The 15,328-nt window shown below is 41.8% G+C and overlaps 4 protein-coding genes across 4 annotated transcripts; 3 read left to right on the forward strand and 1 right to left on the reverse strand.

The window, feature by feature from the left end:
- Positions 1 to 994: 994 nt before the first annotated feature.
- Positions 995 to 2,807, forward strand: cldn35 (claudin 35). Its single transcript, XM_084563739.1, has one exon. It carries the CDS (start codon positions 1,821 to 1,823, stop codon positions 2,508 to 2,510), a length of 690 nt encoding a protein of 229 aa, XP_084419865.1. The 5' UTR covers positions 995 to 1,820; the 3' UTR covers positions 2,511 to 2,807.
- A 137-nt stretch (positions 2,808 to 2,944) lies between these two features.
- Positions 2,945 to 5,308, reverse strand: airim (AFG2 interacting ribosome maturation factor). The gene is made up of 4 exons (XM_084563740.1): positions 4,725 to 5,308; positions 4,026 to 4,205; positions 3,763 to 3,881; positions 2,945 to 3,323 (listed from the first exon to the last, which is right to left on the reverse strand). Exons 1-4 carry the CDS (start codon positions 4,991 to 4,993, stop codon positions 3,283 to 3,285), a joined length of 609 nt encoding a protein of 202 aa, XP_084419866.1. The 5' UTR covers positions 4,994 to 5,308; the 3' UTR covers positions 2,945 to 3,282.
- LOC311501750 (borealin-like) lies at positions 5,306 to 8,188 on the forward strand. The gene is made up of 11 exons (XM_084563737.1): positions 5,306 to 5,357; positions 5,683 to 5,775; positions 5,897 to 6,025; positions 6,303 to 6,343; positions 6,480 to 6,555; positions 6,644 to 6,723; positions 6,826 to 6,908; positions 6,994 to 7,092; positions 7,207 to 7,336; positions 7,506 to 7,592; positions 7,733 to 8,188. Exons 2-11 carry the CDS (start codon positions 5,685 to 5,687, stop codon positions 7,757 to 7,759), a joined length of 843 nt encoding a protein of 280 aa, XP_084419863.1. The 5' UTR covers positions 5,306 to 5,357; positions 5,683 to 5,684; the 3' UTR covers positions 7,760 to 8,188.
- A 1,018-nt stretch (positions 8,189 to 9,206) lies between these two features.
- On the forward strand, positions 9,207 to 14,114 carry LOC311501751 (borealin-like). The gene is made up of 11 exons (XM_084563738.1): positions 9,207 to 9,354; positions 9,672 to 9,764; positions 10,343 to 10,471; positions 10,652 to 10,692; positions 10,834 to 10,906; positions 11,021 to 11,088; positions 11,189 to 11,271; positions 11,357 to 11,455; positions 12,149 to 12,278; positions 12,616 to 12,702; positions 12,816 to 14,114. The coding sequence occupies exons 2-11, from the start codon at positions 9,674 to 9,676 to the stop codon at positions 12,849 to 12,851; spliced, it is 837 nt and encodes a 278-aa protein (XP_084419864.1). The 5' UTR covers positions 9,207 to 9,354; positions 9,672 to 9,673; the 3' UTR covers positions 12,852 to 14,114.
- Positions 14,115 to 15,328: the final 1,214 nt, after the last annotated feature.

The raw sequence follows: 15,328 nt of genomic DNA on the forward strand, positions 1-15,328 counted from the left end.
ACAATGGCACACTAAGGTTGTCCGGCGCGGAGGGAGTGGGAGCGGCGTTTCCTCTGGTAGGAGAGAAAATATGTGAATGTGGAGACAAAGGGCTGCTGTCAGATCCTCCTGTCACACACTGGGTCCAGTTTATCCTCCTCTAGATGTGCATTTAACACATTTAGAATAAATAAGCTGATACAGACCTGACATTTAGAGTCCTAAGTATCACCCAAGGAGGTAATGTGAAATAATTTAAGTAAAATATATTAAAAAAAGACTCCAAATTCAGTTTTTTTATTGTTTGTATGCAAAAATAAGTGACTCTTTTTCTACACATGTGACCCGTTTATTTTCCCTGCAGCTTTTCAGCACTTTACCTTCAGTCATTGTTAAAGCAAAGACAACTATGAGCCCCCCCTTTGTGAACCCACTTCTCCCTTTCACTGCTGTGAAAAGGGCAAGTGAAAGCTAATTTTTTTTTTGTGAAAGCTCCTTTAAAATGCATGCAAGTTTGCGTGTAATCCCCATTGTAGAGGCCCCCCCTCCCCATGTTGTCTTTGTGTTAACTGATCCACCTCCACGCACCGCTCCGTCCTCACTCCATCCATCCCTCCCTCCCTCCTTTTGTTGTCTCACCCTCTTCTGCCCTCTCCCTCCTGCATTTTGTCCCCCCCCCCCCCCCCCCCCCACCCTCAGTGTTGCGTCGCGCAGGTTCGGCAGCAGTGGTGCTGAAGACGGGAAAGAGTGAACCGATGCCCTGCGTCCACAGACGTCTGGCTATGCAGCTCTGATTTGTTATTTATGCACTTGTTGGAACTGAACTCACCCTTTTAGGATCCTTTCCTAGCAAAGGAAGCCGCAAAGGGGGAGGGTGGGGGGTGAGGGCGAATCCGAGCAGGAGCTCCGGTCTGAAGTGGCCTCGTCAAGGCTTGGACCTCAGCGCCATTTATTGTCAACACTTCAGCCGGCAACAACAGCAGCAGCAGCAGCAGCAGTGTCTGATGATGAGTTCTGCTGGCTGTTTTCATCTGCGGGGATTAAGAAAACCTGTCGCTTGTGAAGCCTGATGTGGATTCTTAGAAGAAATAAGCGACTGGAATAACCTCTTCCGTCCTATATCTGGACTTTACTCTGGATTGAACGCCGTTTTTTGTTTTTTTTTGTTGTTGTTGTGTGTAATCGAGCATCACTATTTGCGACCTCGCTGTGACAGGATACACTCACAGCAGCATCAGCGGCCTGAGTCCGGGTATCAGGTTATGTCAGTCTGATCCATCCAAGTAAGGCTACACCGAACAAGGAGAGAGATACTGAAATAAACAGCAGCTCAACCGTTGGCCTAGAAAGCCAGAGTTAAGGGAAAAAGAACAACTTTTCAAGCAAAGAAAAATAAAATCTGTCAGCGAGTCAGGGCCTGGACTGTGGAGACTGATCGATCCTGCTTCTGCGGGCTGCCACAGGTGACTGCACAGCTATTGAGCTGCTCAATAATGCATTGACTCAAACTCAGGAATGAAAAGGAGGAGAAAGTGTGTGATCCCTTGAAAAGCTGGACGTCTGCGGAGAGAAAGCGAGCGATCACCTCAGGATAACCCGGCGAAGCGAGGGCACGTGGAAGTGGAAACTGTGGGCAGATGTTGAAAAGGAAAAGGAAAAGAGAAGAACATGGCTTCTGACAAAGTGACATTAGGCCGAAGACCTTAGGAAACTTGGCCAAGCGCGGAAGGAAAGAGACGAGTACACACAGAAAGAGCAGACTTGGTGAGAAATAAGAGAACTAGCAAGAGTAGCAAAGACAGAGAAACTGGTGAGAAGAAGTCCGAAGCGGTGTCGTCATCATGGTGAACACTGGCATGCAGCTGATCAGCTTCACCTGCGCGGTGACCGGCTGGATCATGGCGATCGCCGTCACGGCCCTGCCTCAGTGGAAGGTGTCGGCCTTCATCGGCAGCAACATCCTGACCTCAGAGATCAAGTGGGAAGGCATCTGGATGAACTGCATCTACCAGACCACTGGGCACATGCAGTGCAAGACGTACGACTCCATGCTGGCCTTGCCTCCGGACATCCAGGCGGCCCGCGCCCTCATGTGCCTGGCCATCTTCATGGGCTGGCTCTCCTGCACCGTGTCCTGCTGCGGCATGAAGTGCACCACCTGCGCCGGGGACGACCGCCGGGCCAAGGCGGGCATAGCGCTCTCCGGCGGGGTCCTCTTCATTCTCACAGGCCTGTGCGTGTTGATCCCCGTCTCCTGGACTGCCAACACAGTCATCCAGGATTTCTACAACCCCAACGTGCCCGTGATGCACAAAAGAGAGCTGGGTCAGGCTATTTATCTGGGCTGGGCCTCCGCGGTCATTCTCATGATCAGTGGAGCCGTGTTGAGCAGCACCTGCCCCCTCATGGAGAGGGGGGGCAGATACCGAAGGGGCTACATTGGCCGCAGCTTTGCTAATTCACCCGCTACCGCACCGGATCCCCCAAAACCCATCACCTCTAATAATCTACCCCTGAAGGAGTATGTGTAGGAGCAGACACCAGCTGGCGGAGGGAGGGGAAAGCTTGAGAGTTGATTCTTTTAAAAGTAACTCCGGTTCTTCCCTGAATTTACACTCGCTGTGAAATGAAATCTATATATTTATTAATTCACCATATATTTTGTATATCAGTTTGTGATGTTTGTCTTGAGTTCTTGTTTGTTTGAAGTTTGACTTTGCACTGAGACTTATAGTAGTGCCTGAAGAAAGCCTTTACTGTCGAATCGACACCGTTCACAGAGACGCGTGGCTTGTGTACGACTTGTGGCGGCTTTTATGATGGCTTGTGTTGTGAAGACTGCAGTGATTTGTTAATCAGTCGCTCTCCGACGAAGTGATTACCTCTTGATGTGTCACGTAATGCCTTGACTGACATGAAAATTGTGAAATAAAAAGAGTTTGGTCGAGTGTGCTTGACATACTACGTTGGAAAGGTCTTCCTCTTTGTGTGTGCTGGATTTTTATATTTATTTTGGATCACTTTGACCATCACAGACAAGAAAAATACAGTGACTTCCTCCATATCAACATTCAAGTATATAATAATGCCACAGTGTCCTCTTATGGATAGATTCATCTTTGTATATGTGGTAATTCTCCTCTTTATTCACAGTCTGTGGCGTGCAGATAGTTCAAGTCCAAGAACAGATGTGGGAGCGTTGTACTTCATTGTATAAAAATCCAGTCTTTGCCCTAACATCCGAGCGTCCGTTCATACCGTATTGTCAAGTCAGTTTGCCTTAAAATAAGACTGCAACCGTCTTCACTGCGATTCCATAAAGAAGGACACTTTGCAAAGTGTATCTGAAAGAAAACAGAGCAGTAATTAGTTGATCTGCAAATCCTTAACACTAATAATGCCAGCTGATGAAAAGAACAATTGCAGATTTGTACGAGCCCTTAAACATACCCCTGTTCTTGTGTTTAATATTATATATATACTGGCCCTGAAGTTGGGTCCCTTTATGAGTACTCATAAAGTAGAAGAGTATCTGAAAATTCAATATTTCATGGACATCCTAATCCTTATTTTTGCTTTGGTTTTAGAGTCAGACTCCACAACAGACATCTTTACACAACTTCATAATGTGGTGTGTCATTAATGGTGTGACTGAAAGATCTAAAATAAGGAAGAAGAAAGCAAGATACCTTGTTTCCATCAATAAGAATAGGTCTTTCATTTATTAGTAAGTTATAACTTAAACAGAGTAATGTTACAGTGGAGTCATCTTGGTCATGTTACCTGTGATGCGGTCTTCTGCACTGGGAGTCTCCAAGGATTTCCATCTCTTCGGAGCAGATTCCAGGAGCGTCAGGTCATCCGCTCTCAGCGTCTGAAGCAGGGTTTTCCTTCTCAAGAATCTGAACGTGAGTTGAGGAGGAAAAAAAACTACCTAAACATGATGAAAACATCCATATGTGGATAGAAAGGATATGTTTTAGCTTTGTGTTTGCTATACTATGACCTGGGTGACTGACAATATTAACAGACAACAGAAAGGATACTGTTGCCGATAGTGCCGCTCGGCATCCTGAAGCCACTCCAGCATGTCAGAGACTGACGGGGTGATGGCGGATCGCTCAGTTACAGCGAGCAGATCCGTGCTGTCTGCGGTCTGCTCGTAGAGCTGGAGGACCGTGGAGACCTGGTTACTGATGGTATCTTTGACAGACTGTAGAGATGACCTGGAAGAAAGAGAGATGGGTGAGATCTATACATTTGTGTTTAATAAAAACAACACACACAATGGCTATCTTTTGTGGGGATCTTGTCAAAACATAATGAAGCTGCTATCTAACATCTTACAAGTGCCAGGATATGACATGGTGCTGAAAGAAAACATGATTTCACATATGAAAATGAGTCTGATTTCATGCCGCTCTTGTTTAAGCGGCATAAACCGACATATGGACTTATAATTTATATTTCACTCCTTTGATTTGCCAGTGGAAGAGTAGCAAAACACGAGGACACAGTTTGATGGTAATAAACTGCACAAGCCTTTGAAACAGGACTGTCAAACTATTTATAAGCTACAAATAATAGCAGTATACAACAATTAGCTGTGACCCATCACTGCAAAAGTCAGTATAGTCTGGTTTTATTTTACATCTCAGGGCAAGACAACCATATATGAGTGTCTTGCAGCATTACAGCAATCGGACAGTCTGTCTTTGAGTAACCCTATACACCCAGTCACTCACATCTTCTCATTGAGTTTTCCCAGTACTGTATCCGTGGCTTCCGAGAGCTTGAAACGCAGCCGCTCTTCCAGGTCAGGAAAGTCTCTGAGCGGCGTGTTTGAGATTTGGACGTTGGACAGCGCCCTCGACTGCTCTGCCAAATTCCCGAGAGACACCATCAGAGGGCTGCACTCGGCTAACACACTCTTCCATACTTTATGATTGCTTTCAAGAGTCACGAAGCTTTTCCTCAGCGCCTGATGGAGTGAAGTTAATGCAGGTTTGGACATTTCAGGTCCCGGTTTTAGAGGTTGGTTTCCCCCAGTGCTGTGTAAAAATACTCCAATATGCGTTTATTTCTTAATTTTAGCTAAGTTTAGGCATAAAAGCTGCATTATAATATTAAAAATCCTCCCCGTTAAGAGCATCACATTTCTACCATGTTGCCTGTACCCATTTCCGCTCTCCTGATGTAAACAATGACGTAAAGTGACTGTGATAGGTCGAGAACCATTTCCTAGCGACGTAAGGGAAACGCGCGTCCTAATTGGCTGGATCAAGTAGTTGGCCCCTCCCCGCGCGAAGATTTGAAAACGGCTTTGTAAATTTAAAGGAGGGGGAAGTCGACCGGACGAGAAAGAAAAGTAAAAACAGGTAATGAATTTGTAATAAAATATCTATTGCTGTGGCAGTTTGAATTGTTTGGAGTAATTAGGTGAATGTTTACGTGTGTGAATGGAGCTGCCAGCGAGGAAAAGTCAGGCAAATTGCCGTGCAAGCTCGTGCTCTTGTTAGCTAACTAGCAAACAACGTCGTTAACTGTTAGCTTGCTAACGTTAGCCTCGATACCAGTTATCCGCATGTTGGCAGCTTTTTTGAAAGAAGGCAGGGAGGTAGCTATTGTAGCTTGATAATGCAGTTGTTTAATGTTGTATATACATACATACTTACATTAATTTCGCACCGTGTGTCCTTGCAGACATGGCTCCCAGGAAGAGAACCACCAAACAACCCAAGAAAAACCCCAAGACCGAAAAGCTTGAGGCCTTTCTGGAGGATTTTGACAGCGAGGGTGATTATTTTTTTACTGATCTAGCATTATGCTGTGAGAAGTATTTGAGTCTGTAGTTTCTGCTACTTGGTAGTTAATGTATATCACTGCATGACTAACAAGGGAATATTATCTTCCACAGTGAAGACCAGAGTTGGACAACTGAACGAGAAGATGTACCAGCTGCTGAAAGATATTGACAACAGCTACAACATGGCAGTTATTACTCTTCCCATGGCTGTAAGGCAAATGTCCTGGTTGGAGAATTGCAGTAAGTTAACATATCTCATTAGTCTAGTGAAACACGAATCCTTAAACATACCCCTGTTCTTGTGTTGTGTGTGTTTCCGAACGTCAGACTCGTCAGCTTCTCAGATCTTACTGTCCATGTTAATAACTAAATTTTAATTGCTAATCAGTTAAAGAAATCCTGTGTTAACATTGCCAGTGTTTGGGAAAACAGTACTCTGTATATTTTGCTGCTATTTTACGCTAGTTTTTCCTTAAATCAACATTAAGTGAAAAGCATTTACGTGTATTTTCTGTAGGACCCGCAAAACCAAAGTCACCAGAAGAGGATAAAGTAAAGGTGAGTTGTTTATCTACCTCACAAAACGTTTCATGTTTCACACTGTGTCCAAATTTCAGATTGTCTTTGTTGGTGCAGACATACCCTGTACTGCATTAAACATTTAGTTTTTGGATTCATGTCTGTCTGTTCACAGAGAGAAGAGAGAGCTACAATTGCTGAAGGTGTTGTGGCTGAGGAGAATGCAGTTCTAATGAACACAATTAAGAAAAGTAAGTTTCCTTTTCGCCATTCTTAAATGAGATTTAATTTGTATAAAATTATCAAATGTTTGATGTTTATTTTACCTTGTTTCTCCAGTCCAGTCCACGGTGTCAAAGAAAAAGGTTGGAGCAAAATCTGTTTTAGAAGATGAAAACACCCCGGGCACAACTAGGAAGGTAATGGCTGATTTTCTTTTAACCACAGCATCAGTGATCATTAATTTGGGAGGCTGACGCCCATATTCTATTGTGTTGTTTAAATACTACTTCTTATTTTAGGGGAGAGCTACCAAAAAGCCCCCAACCACGTCAAAAAGAGCAAAGGCGCTAGCGGTAGGCAAGCAGAGCACCGCCATCAGACGGTATGTCTTTTCTTTATTTCTTTGTTGCCACTTTTTCCAAAGTTGTAGCCCATTAATGTGATGGTAAATGTGTGTCTGGACTCAGATCGTCCAGGAAGCCCTTGATCACTCCTGCCAGGAGCATGTTGGAGTCTTCTTTGATGATGGGACCAACTCCTCTTGTCACCCCACGCTTTGACCCAAGGTAAGACTGAAAGTTACAGCTGTACTGTGACAGATTTCATGCTAAAGTAAAACTACTAGTCTGCTTGTTTCATTCCAGTATCTGTGTCGTCACACTTTTCTATGTTTTATTCAGGCTTCCCAAGACCCCCGCTGTGAGAGTTCCCCGCCACAAAGAGAGGGTCTATAGCATTTCAGTCAACGGTTCCCCCATTGCAGCAGGAAGTGAGGATATTGTCATCAATGTTCCCATCGGAAATGGAGAGGTGAGCACATAGTTAGCTGGACTCGGGAGTTCTGGATTTCAGCAGATTTGTTGCTGTTGACGTATGGACTTCGTGCCTTTACATTTCTAATTTTCTAGCAAATATGTGTATTAAGGACAATAGAGTAGTCTAATTTACCAACATCCTCCTCTGTAATCTGTTGTTCCAGAGCGTTCAGCTCCTGGCCAGTCAGATGGACTCAGTGGACCTGTCAATGCTGGATGAAACCGCCCTGAAGAGCATTCGGCTGCTGCAGGTATGTTGATCACTTTTTATATTTCTGGATAATCACTGCCCCCTTTTCGATGCAGGATTTAGGCCAGCTTTTAGTGTGAAGTTTTTGCATACACTTTGATTCTAATAGTTGTTTTGTTGTTGTTTTTTTCTTCCTGACAGAATCGCCTCACAAGACTGGGTGTGTGAGTTTAAGCCTTGGGGGAATCTGCGTTCTGTATTGTTTATTTGAAACTGAAACTGTATTCTGCTGCCTTTGTTGTTTGAAATGTAATCCATGGGTGGGTTTTGATAGATTTGTCTGATTTTTAATGTCATTCATGACTTTTATTCCTGGCCAGTCAGAGTTGTAAGTTTTTGGATTTTAGTTTTTCTCATGCCTCGTGAGTAAGACTGATACTTTGAGACTCAGACATGTTTGCATATATTTGGTAAATATGCTTTTCTGCTAATTCTTTCTTTTGTAAGTCGACTTTTATGTGACATTTTTTTATATTGTTATTACTGAATTGTCCTTTCTCTATAAATCACCTTGGAGTTCCATTGTTAGTGAAAATACATACTTCTTGTACATATTTTACTCTTTATGTCTGCAAAACTAAAGGATTTTGCAAACTGCTCTCAAACTGTCTGATGTGGTTTATTTGGAATTTTGCATTGTTTTTTATTTTTAATTTGCACTGATAACTTAGTTATTTACATCCTCTCATTCACTTCTATGTCTGTGACGTGTACGGCCCACATCAACCATCAAGATCAGATCCATATAGCCAGAAAAGAATTGAAAAGCTCTCAGTTAGCTGATAATACAACCATCTTTTTACATGATGACAAAGAAGTTGATAAAGCCAACTATTGTCTGGTTGCGTTTCTTTTGGATAGCCTGAATAAGTTAGAAGAATGTGTGTTTTTCTTTTATAGGTATAGTATTAGTTCAATTACAATGACAACTGAAAAAATTGGATTTTTATAATTTACAAAATATTGCAGCATGTTGAGAAGCAAGTCAATAAGAAGTGCATTCAGTTACAAATTCAAGGTCAAGTGGACAGAAGATTATATCAAAGGATATGCTATGATATTAAATAAACCTTATTGTCCTGGTTATTTATTTACGTACACAAATCACTCACCATAACTGTGTACACGGGACTAATAAATATATTTTGGCCTTTTGTTGGTGACACAGTTACTGAAAAAAATTGACTTCTAATTACTTATACACAGTTTCCCAGGAAATAGGAAATTGCAGTTACTCCTCAAGAATTTTCTTTTTTTTTTTTAATGCAATACTTTATTCCTTGTGATAGTAGGTATTACTCTTTAATTTTAACCTCTTCACAATATATGGAAAGTACTACATTTGTCAGTGCAAATGAATTAAAATGAAGTACACATTCAACATATTAAAACATCATTCACTACACTGAATTATCAAATGGTCTGAAAAAACAGTCAATAATTTGTATTGCCATAAATATTTTTCTTTAAATATTAGATTTTTATTACATGGTAATTCTGTTTATATAGTTTTATTTTGCTATGACTTTTTTTTATGAGATTGTAAATAATCTATTTGAAAACGAGTTTATGAGTTAGAAATAATAAAAGTATTTTTAAAAATGATACTGGTGTTTTATATGGGCGAGAACCATTTCCTGTTGACGCAAGGAAAACGTGCTTTCTGATTGGTTGACACAAGTCGTTGGCCCCGCCCCGCGCGGAAATTTGAAAACACTTCAGTAAGGGAAAACCGGCAAGAGGAGAAAGAAAATCACAAATAGGTAACGAGTTCTTAATAAAACACGTGTCACTAAGTAAATTTAGCTATTTTATGTATTTGAGTACCGGTTTATGTGTGTCAATAAATCTGTCAATACAGAAAGTCTGCCAATTTGCGTGGTAAGCTCGTGCTCTTGCTAGCTAACTAGCAGACATTGTTGTTAGGGTTAAGTGTTAGCTTGTTAACGTTAGCTATATTCAGTCAGCTGGCCGCAGTTTATTTTCAAGTTCGTTTTAAAATTAACCATACGATAACTTATTATTGTACTGTTGTGTATTGTGCGTTAACACATTTATTTTGCGCCGTGTGTCCATGCAGACATGGCTCCCAGGAAAAAGACCAACAAACAAACGAAGAAGAACCCAAAGACGGAAAAACTCGAAGCCTTTCTGGAGGACTTTGACAGCGAGGGTGATCATTTTTTATTTATAGTAAAAATGCTGCAGAACCAAATCCGTCTTGTGAAATTTGTTATAAAAATACCTTATCTTAATTTGCCTTACAATTACGAAATACAATTCAATATTAGTAATTACACAGAATAATTCCCTTTGTACATGTTGTAAATGTTGGTGCCTGATGGGTTTTAAAGCATGTCAGAGCTATTGAGACGCACATTTAGAAAGATAAGTTGGATATAAAGACATAAGATGTACTTTTTGGTTGTGACCCAGACACTTACTGAATCAGACAGTTACAAAATAAATCTGGCGGTGCCCTCTGGACAACAAACTCCAATAGAAATACTGTTTCTGTGACTTATATTTTACTTGCATCCAGTTTCTCACAGCTTATTATAACATTGATGTCAACCCTGATATATCTGCCATAGGCTGAAACCAGTCAACATTAATAATGTTCATACATCATTGTCTAAGGAGCATTTTAAGATTGTACTGTGTCACTTTGTCACTGTGGAGCCAGTTTTAACTGCTTTATCAACTATCTATATCACTACATTATTAACAAGCACACATTATCTTCCACAGTGAAGACCAGAGTGGAACATCTTAAAGAGCAAATGTACCAGCTGCTAAAAGATGTTGACAACAGCTACAACATGACGATTATTACGCTCCCTTTGGCTGTCAGGCAAATGTCCTGGTTGGAGAACTGCAGTAAGTTGGTACAACCTTCTCACATTAGTCTGTGTTTCTTTTTTTAATGAGCCATTTTTTGTTCCTCAGTCATGAACGCATTTCAGATCTGCATTGGTGCTCTGTTTATTGTGCGGTTTATGCTGGTTTGTATGGTTAAACTAACATAGAATAAATAGCATTTATCCCTTTTCTGTGTAGAGTCTGAGAAACCAAAGTCACCAGAAGAGGATAAAGTAAAGGTGAGTTGTTTATTTGTCTATCTCAAATGATGCCTCATGTTTCACAGCGTGTCCAAGTTTCAGATTATCTTTGGTTTGTGCAGACAGACCCCGTTCTGCTATAAAACATTTAGGCGGCTTCTGATTCATGTCTGTTAACAGAGAGAAGAGGGAGCTACTGTTGCTGAAGGTGTTGTGGCTGAGAAGAATTCAGTTCTTCTGAAAACAGTTAAAAGTATGTTTTGATGGGAGGGTTCGCTCATGTTCAGAATTTTGAAGAATTGACTTCTGTAAAAATGAATAAATGTTATGTGTGGATTTTCTTCTGTTTATGTTTTCCAATGCACAGCGTTACAGAAGAACGCTGGAGACAAATCTGGTTCAGAAGATGAAAACACCCCGAGCACGACTAGGACGGTAATGGCATAATGGTCATATGTGTGCACAGTGCATGGTTTGTGGATAGACATATGTGCTCAGACCTTTTATGTTACTTAAGAGTTTGTTCTCAATTTAGGTGAAAATTGCCAAAAAGCCCCCAACTACGTCAAAAAGAGCAAAGGCGCTGGCAGCAGACAAGCAGAGCACCGCCATCAGACGGTATGTCTCTTCTTTATTTCTTTTTTGCCCCTTTTTCCAAAGTGGTAGCCCATTAATGTGATGGTAAATGTGTGTCTGGACTCAGATCGTCCAGGAAGCCCTTGATCACTCCTGCCAGGAGCATGTTGGAGTCTTCTTTGATGATGGGACCAACTCCTCTTGTCACCCCACGCTTTGACCCAAGGTAAGACTGCAAAATTACAGCTGCACCGTGCCATATTTTATGCTAAAATAAAAACAGTGCTCTCCTTCAGCTTGTTTCAGATCATTCATTCATTTAACACCAAACACAACAGCTGCAGCTTCGTCTGACATAACTTGAAGTTTGAAAATCGGCTGTTGCTTTCCTCTTCTCCGCTACATAGCCAAGATGGCGACCATTGAGGACGAGATGTTTTGTACCGTCATGTGTGCATTATCCTGGTGCTCGTAGTGCACTACATTCTTCATTTGACAGCGTTTTTGATTATGTGGTTTAATCTCGGGCTAATTTAAGACTTGTAGAGCTATGTGCAGGCTCTGCCAGAGGGTTGAGTAGTGTTTCAGTTTTATGTTTAGTATACACTTCTTCACCACATCTTTTTTTTTTTCATACTTTCACACGCTACATTCACTGTTTACCACTGAGTAAATTCCTTAACAGTCATTGCCCCTTGCTCTCTGAGACTTATAAAAATAAAATAAATACGTGCAATCAGACACAAAGAGGGTATTTCATTAAACCTCAAGCCGGTCTTGAAAATACTACGGTGTTTGCTTTTATGTGTCTTCAAATGGATCTAGCAGTGTTGTGCACTGCGTGGGCCCTGGAGACTCGCTGTAATGGGTCATCTAGTGGTGTTTAGTCTGTTTGTTACTCCTGGTTTTATTACCTCAGGCTTCCTAAGACCCCCGCTGTGAGAGTTCCTCGCCACAAAGAGAGGGTCTATAGCATTTCAGTCAACGGCTCTCCCATTGCGGCAGGGAATGAGGATATCGTCATCAATGTCCCAATCAGCAACGGAGAGGTGAGCACATAGTTATCTGAGCTCTGGATCCTAGTGATGAATATTTAAACAGGGCAACAAATGAGAGTTAAGACCATTTTATGTTTAGGTAAAGAATACATGACAAATCTGAAGTTTTGAATTTTAAAATTAAATTGGATGCATTCAGTTGTCGTTCTTGGATGTTCTGCTTCTCGGTCAGCTGTGTGTTTGCCTGCATTTATGTCAAGACGTGACCTCAGTGTTTAATTAGTGGACTTAATGCCGTTTGGGTTTTTAATTGTCTGACAAAACTTTGGATTAGGCCGATGAAGCAGCCTAATTTACCAACCTCCTCCTCTGTAATCTGTTGATCCAGAGCATTCAGCTCCTGGCCAGTCAGATGGACTCAGTGGACCTGTCACTGCTGGATGAAACCGCCCTGAAGAGCATTCGGCTGCTGCAGGTATATTGATCACCTCTGTAGGACAGCAGTTGCTACAGGATTTAGTCCAGCTGTGAGGTATTTCCATACGCTTTGATTCTCATCTTTGCATTTTTTTTTTCTCTTCCTGACAGAATCGCCTCGCTACGTTGTGTGGAACAGCGGAGTGAACGAACCATCTGCTGCCTCACAATATTTTTTTTTCAAAGCTTTTATGTTTTATTTGTGCCATGATAGGGTATTATTTTTATTATTTATTATCTTTTTGGAGTTTTTATATCCTGCTGCGTCTCTGCAGTTGTGTGTCTTATTTACAGTCAGGTCTGGAAATAATTGCACAGTAAAATAACAGATTTTCAGTTGTTGTATTTTTAAATTGCACTTTTGCTACTTTTACTTAGATAAATGATCACAACTGTTCGCTTGCTGGGCACGGTTTGCATGAAGAAAATAGCAAGCCACTTTTAATCTCTCTCTCTCCACGTCAGCGAACTGTTCTGTGTGGGTATGACGAGTGTTTCCAACAAATGAAGAGAACGCATATGGACCCACGTTTTACCTTTCAATCGCACGGTTTCAAGTTGAAGTTTATTTTTGCGTTCAGTTTCTCTTTGTGTAACTACCTTGTTTTACTCTTTTGTGTTTGGTCAGTATTGGTTGTAAACTGGACTGCACCCAGTTGATCAGAGCTGTCATATATGTATACTACTAATGTCATTCTTGAAGTATTCCTTTTACATATTTATGTTTGTTACACTACGCACCTTACTTCACCTTTTCATTTTTATGGATATATTCTATTTTTTTACAAGTTGAATACAAACCAAAGGCTGTCTGAGTTTATTCGTATTATATTTTGTTTTGTTTTTGTTTTGTTTAGTGCTGTCAGACTTTTAAATCATTGGTTTTAGTTGTCTCAGTAAGCCACATGTAACAAGACACAATTCCAGTCTGAATACTGATAAACTGCACTGACTGCACCTCTAACTCGTGTGATATGTCATTTTTTTCCGTTTGAATCTGAATCGCAGCAGGTTACATGTTTAAGCTCTGATTTAAATATATATTATAATGTAGTTAAACCTCATAGGATGAACGGTAATAGACCAGTAATGCCTCGATGGGTGTTGTGGTAGAGCATGTTTGCCAAACTGCACCTCTGCATTGTGACCAGTAGGTCGCAGCATTTCACCACAGAAGTTTTAATTGTCAGAATGAGTGCAGCCTCTTCTCCTCTTCCATTGTGTATCAAGAAAAATAATGTTTTTGTACCAGTTGTTAGACTTAACTTTTTTGTACTTGGTATGCTAACAGAGGCACTAAAGTTTTCCCACCAAAACTCCACCAGTTTCCGCTATCAGCCAACCAAACTCTGCATTTCATTATGTGAGAAGTTACTCCTGCCCTTTGGTGACTTTGTTTACACAGAGGGACATTAGTGAGTCACGGGACGTACTGTTGGCAGGAAGTGGCAGCCCGTAACGCTGCTGGCACAGGAGCCTGCACTCTGACCTTCGGGGACATCATAACGCTGCCAATTAGAAGCTTGTTAAGCTTCGTTAGGCCTGATGAGCTCGTTAGGGTTTCCACCTGGGATGGTGAACGGGGTCAGGCCGGGCCTCACCTTGGGCCCAGACAGACAAGCATAACTCTTTGCTGTCCCTGCTGGCTTCTCATGCATCATATGCTACCAAACCACGGCCTGGGAACCCAGCGCCCCCAGCTGAAATGGGGCCTGGTCCCTTCCATCTGTATCCATCTTACGCGCTTTATCATCCGCTGTCTCTCGGCGTGCAAACTGTGTTGCAGGGGTAAAAACTAAACTCTGCATCACTGCAAACGACAGATGTTGTGGTCAGCGGTGCGTGCAGTTCAGCTCCCTCGTTAGCGCAGGACCAAGCCCTCGCGCACCTGCTCTACTTATCATAGAATTTTCCCAGTTTTGCCTCTGAATGGATCGGATCCTTTTTTTATTCTCTAGGTGGGTGGAAAATTGCCATTTTGCACGGATGACTTGGTTTTCAGTAAGCACGCAGGCAGCGGCGCAGTGACAGGTGCGGTATGGATGGGGCGGATTTTGAGGTCACAGAGCAACGCTGCTACATAAATCATCCGCTGAGATGTTCGGGATAAGGGACCTGAGATAGCGGGAGGGAGGGAGGGAGGGGGAGAGAGAGAGAGAGAGACAGTACAGAGATTATTTGACAGAGCAAGAAACTCTGCTTTAGCAACCATTTTATGCAGCGTTATGGTCACCTGCTTCAAAATATACCAAAGAAATTGAGAGAGCAACACATTCATATACAAATGAATACTTTTATCCTGTCATGGATGAAATGACTGTGTCTATAGAGACTACTGACTGTAGAAAAAAAAAAGGATGACACATTTACGCCTCCTCCCATTGGTGAAAGTGAAGCTAGAATTGCGGGGATATGGGGGCGGCCATCTTGAAAGTTTGAGGCCAGAGTCTGTCTGAGAGTAGAGCAGCATTATCAATGATCCAATTATGCTTCCTGTAGATTAGCTCACGCTTGGTTAATACTGCGGTTTGCTCTATCTCTGCCAGAGTTACAAAGAAATGTTGGATTCATACTCTTATCCTAGTAAAGCAAGCATCATTATGGTTTGAAATTCTGTAAATGCT

This window comes from Chelon labrosus (genome assembly GCF_963514085.1).
Source record: "Chelon labrosus genome assembly, chromosome: 16".
Classification (NCBI taxonomy): Eukaryota; Metazoa; Chordata; class Actinopteri; order Mugiliformes; family Mugilidae; genus Chelon; species Chelon labrosus.